Genomic DNA, 15098 nt, shown 5'->3' on the forward strand with positions numbered 1-15098 from the left:
CAACTCTTGGGCTTACGTGATTCTCCTGCCTCAGCCTCCCGAGTAGCTGGGACTACAGGCGCCCGCCACAATGCCCGGCTATTTTTTTTTTGTTGTTGCAGTTTGGCCTGGGCTGGGTTTGAACCCGCCATCCTCGGTATATGGGGCCGGCGCCCTGCTCACTGAGCCACAGGCGCCGCCCAATTGTATTATTTTTTAAAGGAGTTAGGAATTAAGTCTGAGACTAGTATCACATTATAGGAAATAAAGTACTCCTGGTATTTAGTGGCAAGAAAAGATTTGTCTCTTCATATACTTCTTTTTATCATACAAAAGAAATATATAACCAATCATTTTTTCCTTATTTTTTTGTCTTAGTTAAAATTGTTAGACTTCACTATTCAATGTAAATATTCTATCATATTAACTTGATAGTAAAATGCTGCCCTCTCTAACTAGCTTTTAATTTTCATCTTTATTTTCACTGTCTGTACTTCCAATGTAAGCCTCCGCAGACCTTTAAAATGAATATACAGACTGAGTATCTGGACACAGGGATTTCTTTTTGAGGAGGCTTTTAGACACAAATCCAATTTCTTTAATAGTTACAGAACTATTCAGGTTACCTCATTCATTTATGCTGTGGCCTTATTTATTTATTTAGAGACAGAGTCTTTCTCTGTTGATCTGTTGTAGCATCATCATATAGCTCACTGCAACCGCAAACTCATGAGCTTAAGCGATCCTCCTGCCGCAGGCTCCGAGTAGCTGGATTACACGTACCTGCCACCAAGCCCAACTAAGCTCATCTAGACTGAATTTTGATAGTACTTGTCAAGAGAATCAGTCCATTTCTTCTAACTTTTTAAATTTAAAAACATAAAACTGATCATAGTATTCCTTTATTATCCTTTTAATGCCTGGAGCATCTGTAGTATTATCTCATTTCATTCCTGATATTGGTGATTTATGTTGTCTTCTTTTTCTGTCAGTTTTTTATCTTGCCTAATTATTGGAAAGTCAACAATTCAAAAGAACAAGGCTCAAGAATAACAACAAATCCTGGACAGACCTGATTTTTCCCAGCATGTTCCATGATTTTCTCATAGACTATTTCATTCATGATCTGGAAACGCTTGATAGCTTTTTTCTCTGTGATGCCCACATAAGTCTGTTCCAGAGGCACTGGGCGGAAGCTAGAAGTTCAATAGGCAGACAAATGAGGCCTTTGGCACAGAACAAACCTTTTCACTGCCCCGAGGACAATATTCCTTTTTGGATTCACACCATATCAAAACCCACAGGCCCGTGTAAAACCCAATCCAGAAGTGTTCCTTAGAAAGAGGAAGGACAACAGGAAGGCCACCTTGGCCAAACTTCTCCCAGTATTTTCTTATACCTGTTGTCAAAGTAGAAGAGCCCCTTGGCAGGGTCAACACGCAGAAAGGTAGCCACATCTTCATAGTTGGGGAGGGTGGCACTGAGACCAATGAGTCGGACATCCTCTTGGGTCATCTCAATATTTCGGATTGCTCTGGCCACCAAAGCTTCTAAGACAGGCCCTCTGTCATCATGGAGAAGATGAATTTCATCCTAAGGAATGGAAGGGCAGCTGTTATCTCTAGGGCCTTTCCTGAGACTAGTCCCATTTTGTAGATATATAACATAAGATGCTTAACAAAGAAGATGACAAGAAATCCCAAGCCAGAGAAACCCAAAGGATAAAGACAGTATTCACTACAGAATACCCCAGGAAGTAACAAACTCTAATCATAAGTTGCTTTGCTCCAGTCTGGTAAAATAAGACTTTATGTCATGTAATTCTGATACCTGAGGTAAATGAGTTTATAGCTTTATTCAAAAATGAATTTCCTTATAAAAAATGATACATGGTCTGATCAGAAGTTTTACCTCTTGGCAATTATCTTTACCAAGAACAAAAGCTATTATACATCAAATGACTAGTCCACATAGTCTAAAGTAGTGCTTCACAAATTTCAGCAAGCTAAATAAAATGCAGATTGTATGCAGTAGGTATGGGTAGGACGAGGAATTCTGTCCTTTTTTTTTTTATTTTTTTTGTTTAGAGACAGTCTCACTTTATCACCTTGGTAGAGTGCTGTGACATCACAGCTCACGGCAACCTCCAACGCCTGGGCTTAGGCGATTCTCCTGCCTCCACCTCCCAAGTAGCTGAGACTACTGGTGCCCGCCACAACACCCGGCTATTTTTTTGTTGCAGTTGTCATTGTTGTTTAGCAGACCAAAGCTGGGTTCAAACTCACATGTCTTGGTGTATGTGGCTGACACCCTAACCATTGAGCTACAGGTGCTGAGCCTAAGTGCAAATTCTTATTTAAGGGTAACATCAAAATGATGATGGCTGTCATTACAAAGGCTAAGACCTATAGAAAAGGCATTGAAGGAACATCTAGTGTTAAAATCCAGCAAACCCTCCTGAGCCCCAAGTGGGCTCTCCATTCCCTTAAGTGTCCTGCTTACCAGAATGATGAGCCGCACCAGCTGAGTGTAGGTGCGCTCACCACCCTTGCGAGTGATGATGTCCCACTTCTCCGGGGTGCAGACAATGATCTGAGTGGCACTGATCTCTTCCTTGCACAGTTGGTGGTCTCCAGTCAGTTCAGCAACAGTAATGCCGTAAGTGGCCAGGCGCTAGGGGGAGGAAAGATATGTTAGGCAAAAACGTTTAAAGGGGCTGGGATACTACACTTTCTCTCTGGACAGTCTGGGTGTAGGGTATTGAGAGGAGATATCAACCCATCAGACAAATATCAGGTAAATAAACCATATGACCATATTATTTCCAAATCATATCCAAGTTTCACTCAGGCAAATAAAACAAAAGCCCTCTAGGAGCTCTGCTCATAGGAGGAAAAATGAAAACTTATCAACAATAAGACCTGTAATAACACCACTAGGTCTATTATCACCCATATACATGTAATGTTACATAAGCACTTCAGTAATGCAAATACTACCAACTGGAAAATTGCTATGAAGAAGATATAAGAAAGTTATAAACCCTTATAAAAAATGGTTCAAGACATTCTTGCTTCAGAAATTCTCTGTACCTGGGTCAAGTAGAAATATAACAGCACAGGAAGCATTGCAGAGATACCCTCATCCAGGAAGCAGTGAAGTCCTGGCCCTACTCCCAATGCTTTGGAAGTTGCACCCAGAAGTTTCTGGAGGAAATTTCTATCCCTTTACCTTTCCAAAACTGCCCACCATCTCCTGCACCAAGGACCGCATGGGAGCAATGTAGATAATCTTGAAGTCATCCACATTGATGGTGCCATCCATGTTTATGTGTTTCCCTATTTCTCGGAGCATACACATGAGAGCCACATTGGTCTTCCCAGCACCCTAAAAGAGAAGTCAGGGACAAAAAGACCCGTTTACCTGGTTATGTTCACTGTCCTAATTGTCATGGGATTATCTTCCAAATAAAGAACAGAGCTTGTCCTAAGTATTTCATCATACAGTTAACATCTCTTCCATAAAAAGATAAAAGAATTGGGGGTGGAGGTGGGGGAATAATCTTGCCACAAAACTCCAGACCACATTCCACAAGGAAAAAGACAGGGTCGCACTTACAGTAGGAGCACATAGGAGCAGGTTCTCATCTGTCTCCAGGGCAGCACGGTAGAGTTTACTCTGGATCCGATTCAGTGTTTTGAAGCCCTCAAATCCAGCCTGAGCATACTTCGGCAGCTTCTCCACTGGAAGCAGTTGCTACAAGGAAGAAATGCCATACATCATGTTGGCAGCATCCGTAATCAGACTATCCATTTTTGTGAGATCACCAGGATTTTGTTCCTTGGCCATCTCCTTGCATAACTCTCCATTCAAGGCAAGTTCAGAGAGGTCAATACTGTTCCCTGGGTTCAAAATTAGAATGAGAAAACTCCGAAGCAGCTTCTAAATCTGGAATAAGCATTGATATATGGCTACATTTTGATCAATGGTTGGAAAGCAAAACAGGAGAGGTAAACTAAGCAGAAAGCTCAATTGAAAAAAGCAGTTCACTTACTTCTTCTGAGCCAAAGGGTTTTGGCTTCAGAGCAGGCACGTGCACCTCTTCATAGCCCTTACGCTGTCGACGGAAAGACCCATCAGGAAGCTGACAGCGTTTATTGGCCATGAAATGGCTCCCTTGGGTAAAAACCAGATCCTCTAAGTCCAGAACCTGCCGTGGAGCCAGTGCCTAGGAATATAAAAAGTAGAGTGAGCTAGCTAAGCAAATGAGTTTTCCATCTATCACAGCCTGGGCAATAAATGGCTCTGCTCTGATACCTACCTCTCCACCCTGGTCCAGATCCATGGTTTCCAGATCTGTGTCCATTCTGGACTGACGCACTCGCTCTCTCCGAGACCTTTCCTCCTATAGTAGAAACAGATAAAAAGGATGATAATGCATAACCATTCTAGTCTCTTGCCCTTTCCTATTCCTGATAATCTGCTTAACTCATAGGTGCTGATTAAGAAGCCCCACACAGAGAAATGACACTTTACATTCAGATTCCTGCCACAAGGACAACCAGAATGATCAAAGCACACAGACACCTTTAAAAAGACAGTGCACAGGCCAGGCGCAGGGGCTCACGCCTGTAATCCTAGCACTCTGGGAGGCTGAAGTGGGTGGATTGCTTGAGCTCAGGAGTTCAAGACCAGGCGGAGCAAAAGCAAGACTCTGTCTCTACAAAAAATAGGAAAACTAGCCAGGTATTGTGGCTGGTTCCTGTAGTCCCAGCTACTCAGGAGGCTGAGACAAGAGGATCGTTTCAGCCCAAGAGTTTGAGGTTGCTATGAGCTATGACACCACAGCACTCTCCCAGGGTGACCAAATGAGACTCTATCTCAAAAAAAAAAAAAAAAAAGACAATGCACAGTACAGGGATGTCAGAAGTGGACATTCTAAAATCAAGTAACAGGGCTTTGAGGGGTAGAAATCTGAGTGCTATTACTGTATTTTAGTAAATACCAGGTAAAAGTCCCCATACTGGTGAAGACAGCAGGTTAATAATCTCTCAACCACACTGGTATAAATGTGTTGATTCTAATTTTTACCCACTGACAAACCCCAATATTTTCAGGGAAATACTTTATTTCAATTTCCTCTGTTAACAGGAGCTTAGCTTTCTGCTACAATCTTCTAGCTACTATCCCTCTCTGCTCAGGAATCAGATAAACCAACTCAGCCCTTACTCGGATCAGATCCTCTTTCTCAGTTTCATGGAGCTGGTAGAGAAACTTGGATAGCTCTGGATCGGATTCCATCTTTCCCATGATCCTTTCCTTTTCAGCTTCACTCTGTGCACTGGCCAGCAAGGTACAGTATAAAACTGCCAACCACAAAAGAAAGGAAAGAAAGGGAAGGTGAAGAAGAGGGAATAAGATCAAAATCAACCTTCAACCTTTCTATCTTCAATCACCTGGGGGTAGGAAGAAGGAAAAACAAATGAAGTAACTGCTGAAGCTATGAAAGCAACACAATCTCTATCTCTCTCATACACACACACACACCCACATACACACACCACAAAAAAGCCCACTATATACTCACTCATCATCCTGTGCTGCCGCAACACTTTAATAAAATCAAAGGTGTTGAAACCAAGGAGCAGAACCAACTGGTTCTCACATTCCCGATCATCACTGGCCGTCTGCAAAGAAAAGGCAGCACTGTCATTAAAGACATAGCAGCTGTCGCTTCAAACAATGTCCTCACGTATTAAGATACACTGAACACAGAACTACCGTTACTAGGAATCCTAGCTTACCTTCAAAATCTCTAAAACTTCATCTGCCTTCTTCTGCGACACGATGGCATCATCATAGAAACGACTAAGCTGCCGCTGTAGCCAAAATGCATCAATATCCCGAGGGTGCAAATCCTTCTTCTTGGAACTCATCAGTTCACCTGAGGCTACAAGCTAGAAAAGCAAGCAAGCACTTAGCCCACGAGATCTGTTTGCTCTAATCACTTTCTCAATGCCTTGCAACCAAGTTCTACTTGCCACCCACAGCCCACCTTTTTGTGAAGACCTTCGAGAGAAACAATACTCAGCTACATTGAGTTGAGAGGCACACCAGACTAAGATTTCATGAACACATGCATTTGGGAAGGATAATAATCTACTGAAGTCTTGAGAAAATCTAGACACTAGCCAGCACTTCGGGAGGCTGAGGCAAGTGGCCTGCTTGAGCTCAGGAGTTTGAGACCAGCCTGAACCAGAGTGAGACCCCGTCTCTAATAAACATAGAAAAAAACTAGCCAGGCATGGTGACAGGCACCTGTAGTCCCAGCTACTTGGGGAGGCTAAAGTAAAAGGATCGCTTGAGCCCAAGACTTTGAGGTTGCTGTGAGCTATGACACCATGGCACTCTACCCAGGGTGACAGAGAGAGAGAAAGAAAGAAAGGAAGAAAGAGAAAAAATTTAGACACTAAATGTTAATAATTATGGCTCACCCTATCAAAAGCTGGCTCAACAAATATAACAGGACCTAGATGTGAGGAAGAAGTACACCCAGAAGTAACCTGGCCTTATAGTAATGGGAAAGACAAACTCTACTTACGTTAGCTGAGAGGGTGCAGCGCACGACAGCCTCATCCCCTTCCATGTCATCATCAGATGCCTCTTCCCGAACTTCTCCATACACATCTTCATCACCTTCCTGTGGAAATGGTCCCAAGTTCAATCATGAACCTGCATCACCACAGAACCTCTCTCTCTGGTTACCCTAAATTAGCGCCATGGTTAGAGGAATGGCTTTAGGGTAAAACCAAGAGCCTGTTGGAACTGGGCTCAGCCTTATTCCAGAGTATATTTAATGGAATGAATACCTGGCACAGACTCATGAGCTTCTTTCACCCTGTTTTCTGCTTATCTTAGGTTGTCACAATGGCAACCAACTGGATCATAGTCTTTTCCTGATACACAATCACTATTTGAAAACAAGAGCTACCAGCTAACAGGAGAGATGAGCCAGACAGAAGCACGCCTGGGAAAGCAGACAACAATCCACCAATATAGAGACCATACCACTGTATTTATTCACACACTGTGTATTATGTATACTTGAAACACTACCACAGTCAAAGAAGGTACTTAAATAACAACACTGTTAAATGAATAAACAGCTAGGAGTGAGCAAAGCATTGTTAGTTTATTGCTACTTAAAAAATCATAAAATCTAATTAACCAAAGGAAGAGGCTTGGCAATCACTTAATTCCATCACCTCATTTTATAGAGGAGAACCTGAGGCAAGATGACCTTCCCAAGATACAGGACCAAAATTCGGAACTCTTGGCTCCCACTTCAGTGTTCTTTCCTTTGACTCTCCTGTGCTACCCTTTCTTCTTGTCCTGGTATATATTCCAGAGCGACATTTTTCCTTTCAAGAGCCCAAATTCACACACTGAGAACTCTAAGCCAATGTGGCAATTTTTCAAGTGTCCCACTTGTTCCTCTTTAGTTATATTCAAGAAATTCTCATTGGATGATAAATATTAACCCCAGCAAACAAACTATGTCTGTGCCCTTGAGTAAATGGACAATTTTTTGAAATAGGCAGTGGAACACAGTACTAAAAAACAGAAATTATTGCAATAAAGTTTAACTGCAGCAAAACACAGGATACATTATCAATGACAGTATTCACTGTACTTTATCTTTTGCCTTTCTTATTGCTGATCCACTTGGTTTATTTTAAATTATCATATTAATTTGTATTTATAAGTTTTAATTAGCTATATAAAACTTAAGGAATATACTAGATCCGTTTTCCTTATCACTCACCTCCTCATCAGATTCAAACTGCACATTCACACCGTATGTCTCATCAATGTTGTCATCTGAAAAGATGAGGGATTAGGAAAAGAAAATAGTGAATAGCCAGTGAAATAAGGCACGCTAGAGCCAATGTCCTTCCTGGCTTGCCCCTCCTCAAGACTGATCTAGGCTCTAAGGACACAGACAGACAGTCAGATAATCATCCTAAGTGAGCCACTCACACTGCCACTGCCAACCTTGGCTTCAGTCCTTCCCTGCTTGCTCAACCACCTGAAGCCCCAGGCTCAGGAGCCACACTTTCTCCCTTAATCTACACTTAATAAGACCCACATTTAGGGAACCAGTTAATACGACTAGGACATAAAGAGCATGGTTACCCATATTTTGAATTTCCTTGTCTCCACCGTAGTCTGTGATCTTTTTGCCCAAGTTGACTAGCACATGGTATCTGGTATCATCTGTTTGACCCAGGAGCAGGTCAATCTCCTTTCGCCTTTCCTTGTCCCGCAACTTTTCATTCTTTAGAACAGCCAGAACTTCATCAGCTGCCCCACAAAGGATATCCCGTGGCTGGTGGCAAGAAACAACATTTAGACTCAGCGCCCATAACACATTGGTTACAGCACCAACCACATACACTGAAGTTGGTGGGTTCAAACCCAGCCCCAGGCAGCTAACCAACAATGACAACTGCAACAACAACAACAAAAAATAGCCAGGCCTTGTGGCAGGCGCCTGTAGTCCCAGCTACTTGGGAGGCTGAGGCAAAAGAATCACTTGAGCCCAAGAGTTTGAGGTTGCTGTGAGCTGTGACTCTACAGCACTCTACCAAGGGCAACATAATGAGACTCTGTCTCAAAAAAAAAAAAAAAAAAAATAGAAACAACATTTAAAACATTAACATGAAGATGACCACCAACCAGCTTTATGTGACAACAGATGTGAAGAGCCACACATCTTCAAAACCTGCATCACACCAGGCTCTGACCTTTTTCATTAATGTTGATTAAAAAAAAAAGGCTAGGCACAGTGGCTCACAACTATAATCCCAACACGACCAAGGTGGACTGCTTAAATTCAGGAGTTTTAGACCAAGAGTCTAAAGTGAACAAGACTCTGAGCAAGAATGAGACACTGTCTCTACTAAAGATAGACAAATTAGCGAAGTGTTGTAGTGAGCACCTGTAGTCCCAGCTACCTGGGAGACTGCCGCAAGAGGATACCTTGAGCCCAAGAGTTTAAGGTTGCTGTGAGCAACAGAGCGAGACTTTGTTTAAAAAAAAAAAAGCCACTTAAGAGTCACATAATTTAAGGAGACTCATCTATCTTTAAAAATATTAGCTGGGTGGCCTTAGGAAGCAGGACATCACTTCCACAGCAGTTTGCCACATGTCTCCATGTGGTAGAGGTACTTGGCAGTCCTCCTCTAGCCAGCCACTCTTTCATAATTCTTTGTCCTCACCTCTTCTAGCACCTGTCTCACCAGAACTTCTCAGAGCTCCTCAATCTAATCACACATGTACATGTAAGGGTTAGGAGTACGGATTCTGGAGGTAGACTACCTAGATCATATCTTGGCTCTGCCAAATACTACCTCTGTGGTTTGGGAAAATTATTTAACTATTATTTAACTATGCTGTGGCTCATGTCTCTCTTCAATAAAATGGAAAATGAATATTAATACCCTTTCATAGTTAATGTAAGGAGAATAATACACATAAAGTTCTACATAAACTAACATAAACTAAACTTCTGCTAATTGGTATGAACCACACAGGGATCCAGAGACAAGATTCTTCTGGTCTCCTAGCTGTGACCCTCTTCCTTTCTAAACACATGCTCTCACCTTCTGGCTGCCTCACTCTGAGAATATAAAAACAAAACAAACTCAGTTTTTTCTATACACTTGTAACAATCAACACAAAAGATTCTTGTCACCTCTGGTCACCAAGAAGTATATGGGGATTTCTATCCACCAGCAATAAATCCTGCAGTAGACACCATTTGGGTATCCTCTAATTCAATTCAATTCCAACACTAACTGGAGACAGCATCAGATCTAATAGGTTGAGCGCTCAGTCCTGTAAAACTGCTTGTCTCCAACTTCGGGATGCCAATCACAAGCCCCATGTTGTTTGACCTGTGCTGCTGCTTCTTCTTTTTTTTTTTTAAGAGAGAGTGTCACTTTGTTGCCCTCGGAAGAGTGCTGTGCCATCGCAGCAACTTCCAGCTCTTGGGCTTAGGTGATTCTCTTGCCTCAGCCTCCCGAGTAGCTGGGACTACAGGCACCCACCGCAACACCTGGCAATTTTTTTGATGCAGTTTGGCTGAGCCGGGTTTGAACCCACCACCCATATAGGGCCGGCACCCTACCCACTGAGCCACAGGCGCCACCCTGACCTGTGTTTCTGAATGACAAGCTTTAAACTGGAGTTCCCACAACTCCCTCCTTGAGTTCAATTAATTGCTAGATTGCAGAATTTAGGGAAACACTTAGGGATAGTAAAAAGTATAAGAGATACATAAGGCAAAGCACATGGGAAAGGGCATGTAGCTTCCATGCCCTCTCCAGCCTTACTACCATCCTTGTGTTGAGCTACCTGGAAGTTCTCTGAACCCAGTCCTTCTTCAGTTATTACAGAAACTTTATTACATAGGCATGATCAATTAATCACTGGCCATTGATCAATTTATCCTTCAGCACTGGCCATTGATCAACCTTAAACCCTAGAAGATGGGGAAGTTGAAGTACCCATGGAATCTACTGCTAGGACCAGCTCCTCCTCTGAAGCTACACAGGGGCTTCCAGCCATCAGTCAATACATTAGCATTAAAAAAAAACACAGTATTACTTACCTGGTCCCCAAGGGCAGCCTGGATGAAGCTGAGTAACACCTCATAGGTCTCCCGGGTCTCCTTTGTTTTGGGTTTATAGATGATGCCCACCATCTCATCAATGCCCTCAGATAGCAGAGTATAACCCTTCATCTTGTTGATGTCATGCCGGTCCTCATCACGCTTTCTTCGCCTAATGGACACATAGTGTAATGTTGACCCTCTTCTCCCCCAGGCAAGACTAAATCAAGCCCACCCTCCTCTCCTTCTCAGTGCCATGACACATACCTAATATGTGAAAACAGGAACCTGAACCTCAGCAAATGATCTTCATTTGGCTTTAATCATTTATAGGAGTACTTCTTTAAAGCATATGCAGGGGTCCTCAAACTGCAGCCCGGAGGCCACATGAGGCAGTGTAATTGTATTTGTTCCCATTTTGTTTTTTTACTTCAAAATAAGATATGTGCAGTGTGCATAGGAATTTGTTCATAGTTTTTTTTTTTTTTTTTTTTAAACTATAGTCCGGCCCTCCAACGGTCTGAGGGACAGTGAATTGGCCTCCTGTTTAAAAAGTTTGAGGACGCCTGGCATATAGTGATAAGCTGGGTGCAGGTAATGCTAGCACTCTGGGAAGGACCACCTCTCAGGAGACTGAGACCAGCCAGAGCAAAAGCAAGACCCCATATCCACTAAAAATAGAAAAACTAGCCAGGCATTGTGGTGGCCACCTATAGTCCCAGCTACTTAGGAAGCTGAGGCAAGAGGATCGTTGGAACCTACTAGTCTGAGGTTGCTGTGAGCCATGATGATATCACAGTAATTTACCCAGCGTGACAGAGAATGTCTCTCCAAAAAAAAAAGAATATAACGATAAAGAATTCCCTGTCAACTTCTCACTATATGCAATAAAGATTATGAGACACGCTCTTCATTCATTTAAAAAATACAACCCTCTGGCACCTGTAGCTCAGTGGGTAGGGTGTCGGCCACATACACTGAGGCTGGCAAGCTCGAGCCCAGCCTGGGCCTGCTAAACAACAATGACAACTGCAACAAAAAAATAGCCGGGCATTGTGGTGGGCACCTGTAGTCCCAGCTACTCAGGAGGCTGAGGCAAAAGAATCACTTAAGCCCAAGGGTTTGAGGTTGCTGTGAGCTATGATGTCGTGGGACTCTACCAAGGGCAATATAGTGAGACTTTGTCTCAAAAAAAAATACAACCCGGGTGTCACCTGTGGCTCAGTGAATAGGGCACTGGCCCCATATACCGAGGGTGGCGGGTTCAAATCCAGCACCAGTCAAACTACAACAAAAAAATAGCCAGGCATTGTGGCAGTCACCTGTAGTCCCAGCTACTCGAGAGGCTGAGGCAAGAGAATCACCTAAGCCCAAGAGCTGGAGGTTGCTGTGAGCTGTAACACCATGGCACTCTACCAAGGGCAACAAAGTAAGACTCTGTCTCAAAAAAAAAAAAGACAAATAAATAAATACAACCCTCTATATCTTGTATGACAATATTACATAATGGGATTTTGACTAGTTTTTCACCTCTGATGTATTTTCTTTTTCTAGCCAGAGAAATACGCTCCAGTGGAATCTACTACCATTAACTCCCAACAAATCATAACAAAAGTGGAAAAGAATTTACACTCTGCAAAGTGAAAAACAAATGATATATTAACTCATTTCAAATATAACTACTTTAATCAAACCTGGGCCTGGGAATTTTGAAGATTTCATCATGGGGGGTGGGGAGGGCACCAAACTATTCAAAGTCTAAAGATAAAGGTAAGGGGGCGGCGCCTGTGGCTCAGTCGGTAAGGCGCCGGCCCCATATACCGAGGGTGGCGGGTTCAAACCTGGCCCCGGCTGAACTGCACCCAAAAAATAGCTGGGCATTGTGGCAGGCGCCTGTAGTCCCAGCTACTCGGGAGGCTGAGGCAAGAGAATCGCTTAAGCCCAGGAGTTGGAGGTTGCTGTGAGCTGTATGATGCCATGGCACTCTACCGAGGGCCATAAAGTGAAACTCTGTCTCTACAAAAAAAATAAAGAAAGATAAAAGTAAGATAAAAGTCAATGATTAAGTTTTGAGATTTACCTCGACAGATATTTTTTTTTTTTTTTTTTGAGATAGAGTCTCAAGCTGTCACCCTGGGTAGAGTGCTGTAGCATCACAGCTCACAACAACCTCAAACTCTCGGGCTTAAGCTAGTCTCTTGCCTCAGCCTCCCAAGTAGCTGGGACTACAGGCATCTACCACAATGCCAGGCTATTTTTGTTGTTGTTGTCTGGTAGGCCAGAGCTGGGTTCAAACCTGCCAGCCCCAGTGTATGTGGCCAATACCCTAGCCACTGAGCTACAGGTCCCAAGCCTAAAGATTTTTTTTTAAAGCAAAGAAAGGAAAGGGTGATGCCTGTGGCTCAGTGAGTAGGGCACTGGCCCCATATACCCAGGGTGGTGGGTTCGAGCCCAGCCCTGGCCAAACTACAACAAAAGAATAGCCAGGCATTCTGGCGGGTGCCTGTAGTCCCAGCTACTCAGGAGGCTGAGGCAAGAGAATCACTTAAGCCCAGGAGTTGGAGGTTGCTGTGAGCTGTGATATGACAGCACTCTCCTGAGGGCAATAAAGTGAGACTCTGTCTCTAAAAAGAAAAAAAAAAAAGAAAGAAAGAAAGGAAGAAAGACTAAACAACAAAAAAATCTGTTTTTCATACTATGGATGCTTACCTTAGTTTACAACAACAAAATAAGCAACTGGGCAAGAGTAAAAGAAAGAAGTAGGGTTCAGAAGTTAGTAAGGGAGGAGAGAATTACTGAGGCACAGATGGGAATAGCAAGGGTCTTGAAAATACCCTAAAGAAAATTAAGATCTGTCTATGAACCAGAAACACATACGTCAAAAAAGGTACTAATAAGTTATTTTCCACTTTACATGTACTTGGTAAGGTCAAAGAATCTTTAAGCTTTCACGTTCTGCTTTTTCTATCACTAAGTTGTTTTAATGCCACTGACAGATGAATGTGCACCAAGCGTTTCAGCAAAAATGCTGCTCAAATACTAAGGGAAAGATGGACTTTGGATCTTAAGAAAAAAGGTAGTATGCTCTTGGTACTACTCACTTGGCTCTTCTTTCTTCTTGCATCTGTGGTTTAGTCCGTTGAGCCTTATCTCCCATGCGGGTGCCCTCCAGCTTCCCAACCAGGGACAATACCTCTCCTGTGGGTTCATCCCGACGGGTCCGGTCTATGAGAGATCGGTCAGCTTGGAGCACAAGATTGGAGTTCTGAAAAGATCATGACATTACTGAAGCTCTGATAAGAGCAGAGTCAACTCCTATGTATCACAGTGACACCAGCTGATGGAAGAATCATAGCAACTAAGTACTAATCATCACTACAGATTAAAAAGATATTTTCCTTAAGAAGAAACAGCACCGTGTAACACTGCGCCTAAACGTTGGGCAGATTAAGTTCTACGGCCCGTCTAATCAGGTGAACAATCCTTACTCCTAAAAGTGCCCATAGTAATCCACCCCTGGGAACAGTGTGGATTGTGTGGGTTGGAGAGTGACATATGGCAGAGGGTGGGTTAAGCACCAAAAGGACTAGAAAAACCCCTCCTAGAGAATTCTTAGCACGTCTCTCCCGCCCCGGACCCCAGGGGGTTATTCACTTCATCTTGTAATCCCACCTGCGCCCCGACCCGATTTCCTACGGTTTTGTGGCTCTGGGACAGGTCTTCAGACTGAAACTCCCTTGCTCAGCCATCCCCCTCCTCCCTGGAGTCCTCCCCAGAGCTGAAACGCACCGCCTTGTACTCGTACTGCAGGCTACGGGCGGTTACGTCCGCCATGGCGGCGGTTGCACCGAGACTTCGGAACTCTCCCCTTCCTCACTTCAAGGTGCTAACTGCCGCAAATCTCCACTCCCTCCGGGCCGGAACAACGCAGGAGAGACGCACCTAAGGGAGAAAGAGATCAACTCCCTTCCGCTTCCGGGTCGCTCGCCGGAAGTGTGGGACGGAGCTTGTCTGTGCAAAGCGGAATCCGCTTCCTTTCGGCTTTCTGGGCGGAGTGCGCGGGGCTGGCGCGTCTGAGTTCCCTGGATCTCTGGACCTCGGAACTCTGGTTCCGGCCGCTAGCTGGCCCTTCGGACCCAAGGACAACACTATCTCTGGACCTCACTCAGGCTTTGGCCTTTGGTCTGGGGACCTCACACAGCATAACGAAACCTACGCCCGCTTAGCCCCAGCCCTGTCCCGTGCTTTATCACACTCCCTTTTTCGTCTGACACTGGCAACAATCCTATGAAGTAGGCATGCAAGGAGGGGTTGATTAGCCTTATAACTGAATCACCAAGCAAGTTAACGCGTGTTTGTGTGTGTGTGTGTGTGTATTTTAATGCCTGATGTCTTCCTTTGGGTTTCTCTCCTGTATAAAGCAATTGAAAGAAAGCTCCTGTTC

The 15098-nt window shown here is 43.7% G+C and overlaps 1 protein-coding gene across 1 annotated transcript in view; it reads right to left on the reverse strand.

Moving 5' to 3' along the window:
- Window positions 1-14615, reverse strand: part of SNRNP200 (small nuclear ribonucleoprotein U5 subunit 200) — a 31775-nt gene extending 17160 nt beyond the window's left edge. The window contains exons 1-16 of the mRNA XM_053587366.1: window positions 14444-14615; window positions 13756-13919; window positions 10655-10826; window positions 8176-8368; window positions 7805-7860; window positions 6581-6679; window positions 5784-5936; window positions 5567-5666; window positions 5209-5345; window positions 4301-4384; window positions 4034-4207; window positions 3598-3735; window positions 3211-3366; window positions 2482-2652; window positions 1379-1572; window positions 1052-1175 (exon numbers count right to left, since the gene is read on the reverse strand). Coding sequence (XP_053443341.1) covers window positions 1052-1175; window positions 1379-1572; window positions 2482-2652; window positions 3211-3366; window positions 3598-3735; window positions 4034-4207; window positions 4301-4384; window positions 5209-5345; window positions 5567-5666; window positions 5784-5936; window positions 6581-6679; window positions 7805-7860; window positions 8176-8368; window positions 10655-10826; window positions 13756-13919; window positions 14444-14488 — 2160 coding nt within the window. The 5' untranslated portion in view covers window positions 14489-14615. The remainder of the gene's footprint in view (window positions 1-1051; window positions 1176-1378; window positions 1573-2481; window positions 2653-3210; window positions 3367-3597; window positions 3736-4033; window positions 4208-4300; window positions 4385-5208; window positions 5346-5566; window positions 5667-5783; window positions 5937-6580; window positions 6680-7804; window positions 7861-8175; window positions 8369-10654; window positions 10827-13755; window positions 13920-14443) is intronic.
- Window positions 14616-15098: the final 483 nt, after the last annotated feature.

The sequence above is a fragment of the Nycticebus coucang genome, chromosome 4 (assembly GCF_027406575.1).
Source record: "Nycticebus coucang isolate mNycCou1 chromosome 4, mNycCou1.pri, whole genome shotgun sequence".
NCBI classification, from domain to species: Eukaryota; Metazoa; Chordata; class Mammalia; order Primates; family Lorisidae; genus Nycticebus; species Nycticebus coucang.